This window comes from Penicillium solitum, assembly GCF_028829755.1.
Source record: "Penicillium solitum strain IBT 25940 chromosome Unknown utg000001l_segment0_segment0, whole genome shotgun sequence".
In the NCBI taxonomy this organism is placed as follows: Eukaryota; Fungi; Ascomycota; class Eurotiomycetes; order Eurotiales; family Aspergillaceae; genus Penicillium; species Penicillium solitum.
This window is the reverse complement of record NW_027072121.1, coordinates 3,973,570-3,985,755: the sequence shown is the minus strand read 5'-3', so window position 1 is coordinate 3,985,755 and position 12,186 is coordinate 3,973,570. Positions and strand designations below refer to the sequence as shown.

Here is a 12,186-nt window from a genome sequence, read left to right as displayed (position 1 = left end):
CTGGGAAATGCTAGATTACTGGCGTAGGAACGGTTTACACCACTCGACAAGCTTTCACGGAGTCAAATAGAGCCGTGAGGTAGGGGGAATCCATCAAATTATCCACCAAACTGACGTCTGCTGACGGTCAAATTACTCTACTCATCAATATTGTCAAGTGTTTTCATGCGTTCTGGACCTCATATCCCCTTAATCACTTCACAAATCTTGTGAGATCCTATTGTTCGAAGAACCTTCAACGTGAGACTAACATATCAATCTCACTAGACCCCCACGTCCCTTTACCAACGAACTCGATTGAGAAAAGAGGTGCCTCACGTCACCCGTTCTAGCAGCCCGAGAACTGCTTCTCAAACCTCTTCCACCCTTCGGAGTAGGCTCTAGTCATACAACCAGTAATGCTATAGCCTGACTTCGAAAGGGAGGCCATATTGCGGTCTTACCCAATAGTTGGGTCGATGCACTGAATTGTGCGGAGAAAGAGAAATGGCCGGAAGCACCCATGAAGAACTCCAGGCTCACATTACAAATGGAAGATAGCGAGTTGTTGATCGTAAAACTGCTGATATCGGAAGCCCCCCGCAACACACGGATTTTTTTATATGAAGACGATGGCCAGGGCAAAGCTTGTCATGAAGTCTACGCAGTCGTTGCTAAGCCCATGAAGCTCCTTGGGAGATTTCAAAAGCGTTTAATTGATATCTACGTCATTTCGACATGAAACAGCATTCCTCAATGTAGGCATATAGAGGGGAGGGAGCAAGTTTATGAAGATGTCATTTGTTCTAGTTACCATGTCCACCAACCCAAAGCGAGGGACGGCCAAAAAGTCAATATCGTTTGCTACACCCTCTACAAACTGGCCTCAGGTCAAAGATATCATTCTTCTAGGTATCGGGATCAGATGGTATTAGCATTTTGCAAAGAAAGACTCCATAGCAGGATTGGAAGAAGTTAGAATGGTATCATCATGTGGTATTCGTGAGATTCATTCATGCCTGTGCAATCGATAAAAGACCCTCTCCGTCACATAACGCCGAGAATATAGCAAGGGAAATGGAAACCCGCTCCAATCCTATCTGCTTCATATAACTCCGAAATTGCAGGTAAATCGTACCGTCGAGAGAACACGCAGAATCACTTTTGAGGATACCCATCCCCGTGGATACCCACAGCGACAGCGCCGAGAACATCCTCCAGCCGAGTCCTCAACTTTTTCAACTCCCGGACTTTCGCAGCGCGCTCCTTCTCAACGCCTCTAAGCTCGGTCTCTAGCTCCCGGATTCTGGTCTCCTGCTCAGCCTCAGAGGCACCAATCCCAGGAAGCACGGAGATAAGGTACTCGATCTGCTGTTCCTTGATAATGAGATCGCGTGCAAGCTCCCGCTGCCGGCTTGCAAATGTGCTGGGTGAGTCGGGAGCGGGAGGAAGGTTGGGATCTTCACCTTCTACTGCTGTCCCTGGCGCAGCTCCGGGTTGTTGAGGAGGCGCATGTGGGGGTGAGGCATTGCCTGCAACGGCGGCTGCACCCCCCACTTTATTTGCGATGGCTGCTGGGACCGGTGGTGATGACGAGTTCTTGGTAATCTTGGCTAGGGCTGGTGCTGCGTCGGGGACATTCGGTGGTGGTGTTGTGGGGGCATTGTCGTGGTATGTTGTGAGATAACCGAGTGTTGCGTAGAATTGTGTTGCGAGCTATTTTCCGTATGGTGAGCAAGGGTTTGAATGTAGGTTCTGTGGAACGGATTTTACCTGATCCAGGCAAGTTTGGAGCTGCGTGAGGATGTCAGCCATCGTAACGACTCGAAAAGAAAATGACAGAAGCTTGGGGGTGACTTGAGAAAGAGAAGTTGAATGTCTGGTCGAACGAAAGAAGCGGAGCAAATGCGGAGAGAAGCTCCAGTGCGGTGAGATGGCCTTTTCTTCCTCACATCACTCAATGCGCCTGTTGCGACTACGCCATGGCCTTGCTGCCGGATACTCTCCCTTGAGACTTGGAACAAATAATTCTCGCTGCTTTTCCAGCTCCCAGGTTCATCATGAGCTGACACCGTTTACCCGCCGGCTCTTCAAACTCCCCTCGGCCTCATCTCCACCTTCGCAACAACACAATGACCTGACGACATTTCTCTCCTACGCGGAGCATATTTCTCTTCCAGAAACGAGTACGGTGCATGTCGGTACTCACTACGAATACACTGTGCTTCAAACCCTACGTCGTTATGCGCTAAGCCTCGACCGCATCGGCGGTCGCGACGACGCCGGCATCGATCTCGTTGGCACTTGGCATCTCCCGGAGCGGGAGCGGGAGCGTGCACTCCGTGTGCTGGTACAATGCAAATCATTGAAAACCAAGCTGGGTCCTAATGTCGTCCGCGAACTAGAAGGAACCTTCCGCCAGGCACCTGTCGGGTGGCGCACGGCCGAGACGGTTGGCGTGCTGGTGAGCCCGCGCGAGGCAACCAAAGGCGTTCGTGATACATTAGCTCGAAGCGCTTATCCGTTGTTCTGGATGATGATCGAGCGGGACGGAACCTTGAAGCAGGCACTTTGGAATGCCCGTGCAGAAGAACTTGGAGTTGGCCCTCTAGGCGTGGAAACACGATATGGAACCACAGTAGACGCCGAGTCTGGCTCGGTTAGAAAGGAAATGCTATTGACTTGGGATGGATGTGATATCCCCGATATGGACCGGGTGGAGCAAAACCTTACTGAGTTTGCCGAGCAATGGGTCGCATCCTGGGGTATGGACTTGTCAGAAATCCAGAAGGGGGAGCTTCTGGATACTGCAGAAAGAGTCCTACCACATGATGTTTCCTCCCAATTGCTCGATAGAACCATATCGGACGCAGACCGGACAAAGGTCATTCAAGCTTTACAAGAGCGGCTACAACAGCAGCCGATATCCGAGTGAACGCTCTACTACCTGAGAAACATGCTATATCCAAGCAGCCATATGGCTGGAATGTATGAAGAATAATTGTATGACTTATGACAGAAAATAATCCAAGGGTATAGAAACACCAACAGCGATAGAAAGACATGGCTTCCAGCCTCCAAAAATAAAACGCCAGAGAACAGACACCCACAAAACCATCCCCCGTCATGATCATCCTTGCATTGTTGACCAAAAGTAGTTTGCGTAGAAGAAGCGGGAGAATTTCGGGTCGATATTGACGACATGAACATCGCCTTTGCGGCTATTGCGAATGACCGCTCGGTTGAAATTGCCTGCCTCGTCGGGCTCGATATCAACACCGAGAGAACGGAAGATCTTGAGGCGCAGACTAGATAGATATTAGCAAGAGTATCAATCCAATACCAGGACACAGGCACGCACATCGTCGCATCATCAGCTTCACGCTCGCGCCGCGTTGTTTCGTCACCCTCGAGACCCTGAGACTCTAGGTCGACCAGTCTTTCCTTAAGCATTTCCAGCTCGCTCTCCAGGCGCTCGCTTTCAATTTCTAGTTCCGATGCAGCCTTGGCAATGCGGAACTTTTTGGTATCCAACTCCACAATCTCCGCCGCGTGTTTGCCCGAGTCGTGCACGGCCACAGCTTCTTCGTGTTGTGTAGACAGAGAATTCAGGTGGCGTGAAAGTTTTCGCATGGCCGACTCGGCCTCACGAATGCGCAAGTCGCGCGATTGCTGGAGCGTTGAAAGCGAGTCATTGATGCGGGTGACGGCTTGTTTATCGGGGTGGATGTTAAAGTTGCCGATTGTGTGGTGGATGAGCTGAAGGCGTCAGTAAATTCATTGGGCTTAAATAATGAGAGCAAATAGAATAGCACATACAGTTCCAGGGTCCTCGTCGAGTAACATGGTGTCGGTGGTTAACGAATGTCGAGGGTTGGAAGTCGGTTGTTTTGGGTTTGTTGCGGCAGCAACAGCCACAGCACCGCCACATATGTTGCTCCTCCGCAAAGTGACGTTGTGCCTGTGATTTCTCCGTCCTCGCTTTTACCTTCTCGCTCAACGCAACCACGACTCTTACTTTTGACGAACAGTTATTGAATTATTGGAACTCTTGTTCTGATCAATATTTCTCCCTCTAAAACCCACCAACTCCCTATCTCGCTATGTCCAACCTTCCATGTAGGTGGTCTGTTCCGACTGATGCCTGATGCTTGAAGACTGACTTGCTTTTCCTCTCTAGATGCCGCCGATGCGGAAAGGTTTGTTTTCCGCCAAAAATCTGTCAAAGAAAATACCGGAACCGTAAGAACTGACTTGACTACCACCAACACAGTCCCTTGAAACCCGCCGAGCTACAGGTCCTCAGAGCGCAATACGAGAAAGAAGGCGACTATGTCGGAATCCAGACAAAGTTCAACTACGCATGGGTATGGTTTATCCCGCCTTGATCAGGTGTCCCTGCGCTAACCGGTATTCCCCGCCTATGCGGGGGTAGTATTTACTATAGGGTCTGATCAAATCCAACATCCGTTCCGAGCAGCAAGAAGGTGTTCGCCTGCTTTCAGAGATCTTCCGCGGAGCCCCGGAGCGGCGACGCGAATGTCTCTATTATCTGGCCCTCGGAAACTTCAAGCTAGGCAATTATGGCGAAGCACGCCGATACAACGATTTGCTCCTAGAGAAAGAACCCGCAAACCTCCAGGCTGCCAGTCTTGGGGGGCTCATTGATGATAAGGTCGCCAAGGAGGGCCTGGTCGGCGTCGCGATTGTGGGTGGATTGGCTCTCGTCGCGGGTGTCGTTGGTAGTCTCGTGATCAAGGGAACCAGAAGACGGTAAACGCCCGTTGAGGATTTGTGTGATCTGAAAAGGCCGTGACAGCCGAAAGGGATGTCTGTCTGGAGTATAACCACCTATGTATATTTTTTTGTGTGGGATTTGATTCATTGGCCGTTTGGCGATTTCTTTTCTATTATCGGAGCATCGAGGGCGTTATCTTTGTCTCTACTCTCTCTCTCTCTCTCCTTCTCTTTTTCAACCCATCACCAGGGTGGTGGTATGCTACATAACCGCCAATCGTACATGACCCAAATTTATTTCATGCGTGTACACACGTAGTTTTAATAGCAAACCAATTTCGTCAAATTCATAGATTGCTATTCAGTGTATATCTCAGCACCGAAGCTCACCACACTACAATATCGACAGTGTCAATTACTGATTCTCTCCAATCTGAACAATCTTCCCAGTCTCAACTTCATACACATAGCCTGTGATTTGAACATCCAAGACAAGAGGACTATCCTTCAATATCTGAATATCATCCCGAACACTCTGCTCGAGATCCCCGAAGGGCAAAAACGCAATGTGATCGGCGTTCTGGTGTAGATCCGTACGGATCTTGTCTCTGATTACATCTTCGGTGAAAGTGAGCATTCCACAGTTTGTCTGAAGATAGTTAGCAATTGATTCATAAGTTAGTAAGATGCAAGCCAAGGTCGAGGTTTAGTCTTAATGGTTTGCAGGGGTTGTGTACATACATGATGCACGATAACGATCTCGCGGGTGCCCAGCAGCTGCTGCGAAATGATGACGCTGCGCAGTGCATCTGAGGCTCTGCCACCGGCATTGCGGATTACATGGGCATCACCTTCTTCAAGACCGAGGGCGCGGGCGGGATCTAGAGATCACATAGTAGGTATGAGTATTATTCTCGTATATTTCAAGTATCGTAGAGTATACGGACCAAGGCGCGCGTCCATGCAGGCCACCACGGCTACCTTTCTAAAATCGAAGAAATAGAGTCAGATTTGTCTTTCTGTAGGATACTAGTGTAGTAAAGGTTAGGGCTTGAACGAGCGCTATCAACGCACCGTTGTGGGGGTAGCTCCAGGTCGCCCTTGGTGAAGGATGCAACATAATTGGCATTGGCTGCTTCGAATTCCTTTGCGATAGACATGATAATCTAGTATGTTTCGAATAGATTAATTTAGAGGACCTTTGGGGCTGATCGTGGTATATAAAGAACATGCACACCCCCGCTTCTGATGTGATATGGCGGAAGAAAGGCAACATAGTTTGCCAATGTTCTTCGCTCAAAATCAAGTTTTTGAGTGAGCAATAATCTTTAGTCCCTGATCCCTTTGTAAATTGAATTTTTGGGGAAATATGGATTGGCTGGAGTTTGTTATGAAGGGTTGTTCCTATTGCAGCTCATCCATATATCGCGACATTTGCCATGTATAAAGTTGAAAAACAATAGCCCTAAAATGGACTCTACAGGCCTTCTCGGAAGCCATGGAGGTGAAGGCAGTATCACCAGTCTAGCTATGAGCTACTAATTACTTCTGGCCCTGATAGGTTATGAATGTAGCGATTATTTGCAATTATTGCTACCCAATCGGTGCTAAATATAGACATCCAGATTAAGCCTCAAACTCCTTCTTTGCAACCTGTTCACAAATGTCACGCAAGACAACGCCAGCAGCTTCAAAATCGCTTGTCTCCAAGTAAGTCTGGCCACTTAGACGAGTCCACAGCCAAGGGCCATGGCGGAAAACCGGCAGGAAAGTGTTATGGACGTCCATCAACTGCGTCTGAATCCAAGAAAATGCCTTAGGAGCTTCTTCCTCGGACAACACAGCCAAAGGGGTATGGCCAAGAGATTCAACTTCTTTTCCGGCAGCAACAACAGCAATAGGCAGCCGGATCGTAGTCATGGCACACTGGCGCATACGGCTCTCTTGGCCAGGCTTCAGATCAGGCTCTTGCATGACCTCAGTACCGAGAGCGGCAGCGACAGCGTCTGCACCTTCATTTGCAACACGCTGGATGTAGGAAATAATAGCATCCTCACCTCCGCAGACTTCGGCGCGGAATTTCAGCGCTGCCGGGACGCAGATATACGCGGAGTCATCACTGGTGGCGACGAACTCGAAGAGTTGCTCGAAGGCAGTCTTTGTCACGGGGGCGTTGGGGTCTTGCAACACTGAGGCAATAGTCTCGGGAGAGTCCGGGGCTGGGATAAATCCCCAAGATGTTGGCATGGTAGTGCGCAATAGATGCTGGTTACGTCGGGGGGTGTAGAGGACTGCACAGCTGCGGGGTGTGTATAGCCATCTTTATGAAGCCGAGTTAATATTCGTGAGGTTGCTTAAGTTATTGGAAAGGGTAGGATAAATGGGGATTAGTTCATACTTGTGACAATTTGATACGAAGAAGTCAGGCTGTAGCTTCTCCATATCGAGATGGATATTTCCGATGCCGTGCGCAGCATCGATGACGTTCAAAATACCTTCTTCGCGACAGATTGCAGTAATCCGTTCGAATGGGAACCGTACACCAGGGTTACTGACGATAGCGTCAAAGACACTGGCCCGGACCTTGAGTCCCTCGTCACGAGTTTGGCGAATAACCTCGCGGAAACGGCGTTCTAGCTCGTCTTCGGTAATGGGAAACTGGAAAGACACCTTTCGGGCTTGCAGAGAGCTATGCTCCTGTAGCGAGACAACGCCCTTCTCAACAGCACCGTAGACGGGCTCAAAGTAAATGAGTGCCTCACCTGGCTGGAAAGCCAAGTTATACAGTACCGTCGCCACGCCTGTAGTCGCATTTTTAACAAATACGCACTCGTCCCGCTGAGCGTTGAGGAGCTTCGCGACGGCCTCACGAGCTTTGTCCAGATGCTCTGCGTGGTATCGGCGGATATACGGATCTGGCCGCACATCGGCGAGATCCATGAACGCACGCTGTGCGTCCTTAACAGGAATCGGATGGGCACCAAACGATCCATGGTTCAGGTTCTTATAGGCGGGATCGAACATCCAGTGCTTCAGCATCGGCTGGCCGAAGGGAGTTGATTGAGTTGTCGCGGTCATGTTGGGGAATTCAAGGAAGTTTGGAAATAGTGGGACAAGTTTGGAACACCACAACTTCAGCGGGAAAGAATTTAAAGACAACTCCGAAACGCAGTGACTCAAGCTTATTCTATGATAACTTTGTCGTTGCTTCAAACACCGAGGTCTGATTCTTAAAAATACAGGTGAGTCACGCCGAGCCAATGACAACCCCTCTTGCGATGCTAACCGGAGATCCACATGCCGCCGAAGGGCGTAGAAGTAGAAAATAGATTGCGTGTCATACAAAGCTGAGATAGGAGATAGGAATGTGCATGATGTGCATGATATTAGTATGCTGATTGGCATTGCTTGCACTGGCACGCTTGTATAGTAGATATTGGAGACCATGACGATGCGGCCTTTTGCCTAACAGAACAAAATGAGTAGTTCTATAGTTCATCCCAATATAATTGTAACATACAAGGTGCACGGCCGTACTATATTGTATTAGATTAAATATCCAGGGGTTTGAAGATGCTGAAAGGTAGTGTATGAGTCTATCTGTTATGCCGTTTCTGATTCACTCTATATCCAATCATATCTAACGGAACCAAGGGAGAAACATGCTGATTAAAATGTATCATGAAATCACAAGAGTAATTTCAATGATATAGATGTATTTCTAATCATCAAATCGTACAATAGATCTCAGAAATGCCCAATATCAGGAATCGGCAGCAAGGGACAGCCATCATTATCGCAACCAATATACGGCACGTTATTACCCCACCAGTTGATATCAACAGCATTGAACTGGACAGCAAAGAATATCACCAGACCGGCAATACCAATGCCACAGGAGAACGAAGAGCTAAGAACGTAGGCATACTTCTGCCACCACCGTTCGTAGCGGCGCTTCACGTAGTAGTTGAAAACGTATCCAACGACGAGGGCCGACCAAGCATAGGTGAAGTTGTACGGGGCCCATAAAAGAATACCGGACAGTATGAGAGGAATATTAATATAGCGGATCCAAGAGTCGGGGAAGCGCTTAGCGAGGAAGTAGAAGGGGACGGGGAGAAGAGCACCGGCAAGGAAGCCCCATTCCAGAGGGTGGTAGATGCCATGGTCACCGTAGATGCGCGCAGGGCCAATGACTCCCCAGATAACAGATGCAGTGAAGAAGGTGTGAGTGTCTAGAAAGGTTAGCAATCTATATTCTGTATAGTAGTTCCCTGGATGAAGGGGTCATTACCAGGACATGTGAATTTTGAAGATTGATCAGCAGTGCAAACACCCTCAATATTGTCCATCTGCCAGGCATTGACTCCAATCGACACAAATGCAGCAATGACAGTGGCAACTGTCTGGGCAGCAAACATTGTGCGAGGAGGGATCTTCATGTAGTGGCCCAATTTGAGATCAGCGACAAACTGAATAGACTGTGCCGACGCGATGTACCCATATGACTTGAAGATCATGTTTGCGATTGGGTTGTTTTTCACAGCGTAGCCACCAATAAACTCGGCAATAACATTGTTGGTGACCTCGACATTGGTGACAGCCAGAAGGATTCCAATGGGAATCTGCAAGAAAAGACAGAGCAGTAATCCAACAACAATTCCCCAGATTGGCATTCCAGTGTCGTAGATGCTGCAGCAGACACATCCGAAAATGAACGCGATGGCTAGGATACACAAGTACCACCATTCTGGGGCCTCTTTGTACTCACGCATGAGGCGGTTGTGCACGTCGTTGTACTCATCTCGGGCGTTGGACCACTTGAGCATCGCATGGAAACCAGCCATGATCTCTCGCCTGTAGTAAAGTGCTGCGTACACAATAGTTGCCAGGTAGATGGCGAAGGAACCAGAGTATCGGACTGAATTGGCGGCGCCGAGATAGGCTTGACCGTATAGCTCGTAGCCTTTTTCGTGGAGGGTATATTCTGGGGTGAGGATCCGGCTAACGTTATAGCTATTTCCGGTATTGTCAAAGACATCGTTGCTGTTGATGGGGAGATAGGCGGAATTCCACGCATTGGAGAAGTACACAGGTATAATGATCACAAGGCCAGATAAAGCCATGCCGATCACGCTGTTCACCAACGAGAAGAATGGAGTGACAATCGGATCCCATGCATATGAGATAATGTTCCAGTCAAATGTAGGGAGAGGATTGAATCCCATTCCACCAATCGAGCCGGTGATGATAGCCAGTTTGATGTTTTCCGGCGCGATCCAAGTCATCCAATTGAAGTAAGACAAGGCCTGGAAGATGTAGCCAGGGAACCAGAAGTAGAATAACATTCCACCGAAGGCGTACAGAAAGAATCGATAGCGAGACATCGTCCATCCGTGCATTGACTCTAACTTGCCATCATTGTGCAGGGCTCGGTTGAGGGCAATCTGGGCTAGGTTCTGGGGCCACAACATGGCGGGAGGGTAGACCAAAAATCGACGTGTGATACCAGCACATCCATAACCAATCAATTGGGTAGATAGGGTCAGCAGAATTTGGAATCCTGGACTGTTGGCCAGTTCCTTCATTCCATAGAATATGTCCAGCTTCAAAACTTGGAAAATGTAAGTCACGTAGGCGGTTCCATTGAGGCCTCCATAAGCGACATTGGACATGATAGTGATGAGCATGTGCTCCTTCTGATTGAAAGGACCCGGATTTAAGCTGCAGTTTCTCCCAAAGATAGTGTAGGTGGTGGTAGGTAGAACTCGAGCGAGGAATACACCGCAGGGATAGCCCACCAACTGAGCAACAACAGTATAGAGATAAATTCCAGGATACCGCAAAGAGAAGAACTGATCTATACCAGTGCCCAAGATTGTGAAAATGATACCGAGGAACCAAGCACGAAAGGTATTGACTGGCGTCGAGGGATCATCGGTGTTGTCGACAACTGCACGAACTTCAGCGTAAGGCGAATTATTGAGCAGAAGGTCCCGTTCAGCCTGGATCTCAGCTACAAGACCATGAAGACGGGTTGTGTCTAGCTTGTCGGGTGTCTCTCGCAGCGCAGCACGAGCCGAGGTCAGGATCTCAGTGCGGAAGTTGGGATCTAACTCATGATCTCTGATAGTCTCGCGCAGGGTGTCCAACATTTCTGATAGATCTGTGTCGGAAACTTCGACAACGGCCTGGCTTTTCTCCACGTCACATGGGCCCACCGCTGTGGTTTCGTAAAGACGACCATCTTTTTCTGAGTCTGCCATGGCGATAATCGAACTAGGTGGACCCTAGATGATGGGTTCTTGGTAGCCTGCGGTTGTAGGCAAGTTGTAAGTGACCGTCTTGAATCACAGGTGTATAGCCATGTTTTATATCCATTGCACGAACAGCACCACTGTGTGGATTCTTTGTACAATCCAACGGCTGTCCGCCGGTGCTTTGGTCAATAGGGCCAGATAAGGCGAGTATCAGATTTGCACCAATGAGACTCAACGTTCAGATCAGTTTCATGTACAGCAATTTAGTCGAATTGATGCTATGATGGTTAGCGCCGGAGCTGGTGAGCAAGCTTCTCACTAGCATTGCTAATTAGACTTACCGCGAGCCGTAATTGGTCCTTCCGTTATCTGAAAGCTTGGTTCCCGGACTAAGAGTCTCTATTACGCTGTTCTTGGTTCCACCTCGAGGCGACTTGAGCAAATGAGGGTGAGTTACCTACCTAGGTAGGTACCTAATTAGGAAGCAGCCGTAGCCAATCGAAGAAGGTATATATTTTATATCGACCTCTACAGCGCTATGTTCTCTGTTAGGGCCCAATTAGGACCCCATTAGGATTAGTTATTTAGGAAATTCAAGAATTCTACATATGTAGTTCCCATTCAATAATGTTGGAATTTCGGGTCGATCTGACGAGCTTTGCTTTATTACAAGTCTTCCTGAGCTGCTAGCCCAAATTATTCCAAATCAATCAGTACTACGTACTTCGCACTCCGGACGGAGTATGTTGTTTGTGAACGCTCTTAAAATAATCCCCCCGGATCCACCTTCAACCCGTCGGAGCTCCGCATTATCTTGTGGTGAAAGGTGAGAGAGATAGCCAGTCAGCACTCTCTTTTTGCTTATTGCAATGCTTAATCGTGACTGTATCCGGTCAATCATGCTTGACAAGAATATCTGACCACCGAAGCCATTTTGGCCTAACGATCAGGGAGAGGCCCATTGCGCAGAACTCTCTCTGTATAAGCTCTCGAGGGATTTACGGCGACTAAGTATGCCTGCCACCGGGGCATAACTCTCCCATTGGATAATATCTGGCTACAGCAGCTCATTTGGACCAAATTTGATCATTGTTTATTAATACATAGATCATTTTCACCGCTGAACTTTTATACCGTATAATATCCAAGAACATGGGCGCCGCGTGCCGCGCGGCGCTGTAATTTTTGTCAACTATAGTTCCTATTACAG

General features: G+C 48.6%; 7 protein-coding genes across 7 annotated transcripts; 2 read left to right on the top strand and 5 right to left on the bottom strand.

The window, feature by feature from the left end:
* Positions 1–1,137: 1,137 nt before the first annotated feature.
* Positions 1,138–1,794, bottom strand: N7455_001533 (med21 domain-containing protein; the record flags this gene model as incomplete). Its single annotated transcript, XM_040951692.2, has 2 exons — positions 1,138–1,695; positions 1,753–1,794. 2 exons carry the CDS (start codon positions 1,792–1,794, stop codon positions 1,138–1,140), a joined length of 600 nt encoding a protein of 199 aa, XP_040818638.1.
* A 145-nt stretch (positions 1,795–1,939) lies between these two features.
* On the top strand, positions 1,940–2,914 carry N7455_001532 (uncharacterized protein; the record flags this gene model as incomplete). Its single annotated transcript, XM_040951032.2, has 1 exon — positions 1,940–2,914. The coding sequence occupies one exon, from the start codon at positions 1,940–1,942 to the stop codon at positions 2,912–2,914; it is 975 nt and encodes a 324-aa protein (XP_040818253.2).
* A 195-nt stretch (positions 2,915–3,109) lies between these two features.
* Positions 3,110–3,825, bottom strand: N7455_001531 (kinetochore Spc24 family protein; the record flags this gene model as incomplete). The annotated part of the gene is made up of 3 exons (XM_040950919.2): positions 3,110–3,287; positions 3,341–3,738; positions 3,799–3,825. 3 exons carry the CDS (start codon positions 3,823–3,825, stop codon positions 3,110–3,112), a joined length of 603 nt encoding a protein of 200 aa, XP_040817844.1.
* Positions 3,826–4,082: 257 nt separating this feature from the next.
* Positions 4,083–4,756, top strand: N7455_001530 (mitochondrial fission 1 protein; the record flags this gene model as incomplete). Its single annotated transcript, XM_040951695.1, has 4 exons — positions 4,083–4,098; positions 4,160–4,178; positions 4,253–4,346; positions 4,427–4,756. The coding sequence occupies 4 exons, from the start codon at positions 4,083–4,085 to the stop codon at positions 4,754–4,756; spliced, it is 459 nt and encodes a 152-aa protein (XP_040818113.1).
* Positions 4,757–5,131: 375 nt separating this feature from the next.
* On the bottom strand, positions 5,132–5,876 carry N7455_001529 (beta-class carbonic anhydrase; the record flags this gene model as incomplete). The annotated part of the gene is made up of 4 exons (XM_040951560.2): positions 5,132–5,365; positions 5,458–5,597; positions 5,664–5,701; positions 5,791–5,876. The coding sequence occupies 4 exons, from the start codon at positions 5,874–5,876 to the stop codon at positions 5,132–5,134; spliced, it is 498 nt and encodes a 165-aa protein (XP_040817994.2).
* A 466-nt stretch (positions 5,877–6,342) lies between these two features.
* N7455_001528 (putative aminotransferase family protein (LolT)) lies at positions 6,343–7,794 on the bottom strand (the record flags this gene model as incomplete). The annotated part of the gene is made up of 2 exons (XM_040951421.2): positions 6,343–7,036; positions 7,115–7,794. 2 exons carry the CDS (start codon positions 7,792–7,794, stop codon positions 6,343–6,345), a joined length of 1,374 nt encoding a protein of 457 aa, XP_040817889.2.
* A 669-nt stretch (positions 7,795–8,463) lies between these two features.
* On the bottom strand, positions 8,464–10,982 carry N7455_001527 (uncharacterized protein; the record flags this gene model as incomplete). Its single annotated transcript, XM_040951216.2, has 2 exons — positions 8,464–8,951; positions 9,011–10,982. The coding sequence occupies 2 exons, from the start codon at positions 10,980–10,982 to the stop codon at positions 8,464–8,466; spliced, it is 2,460 nt and encodes an 819-aa protein (XP_040818079.2).
* Positions 10,983–12,186: the final 1,204 nt, after the last annotated feature.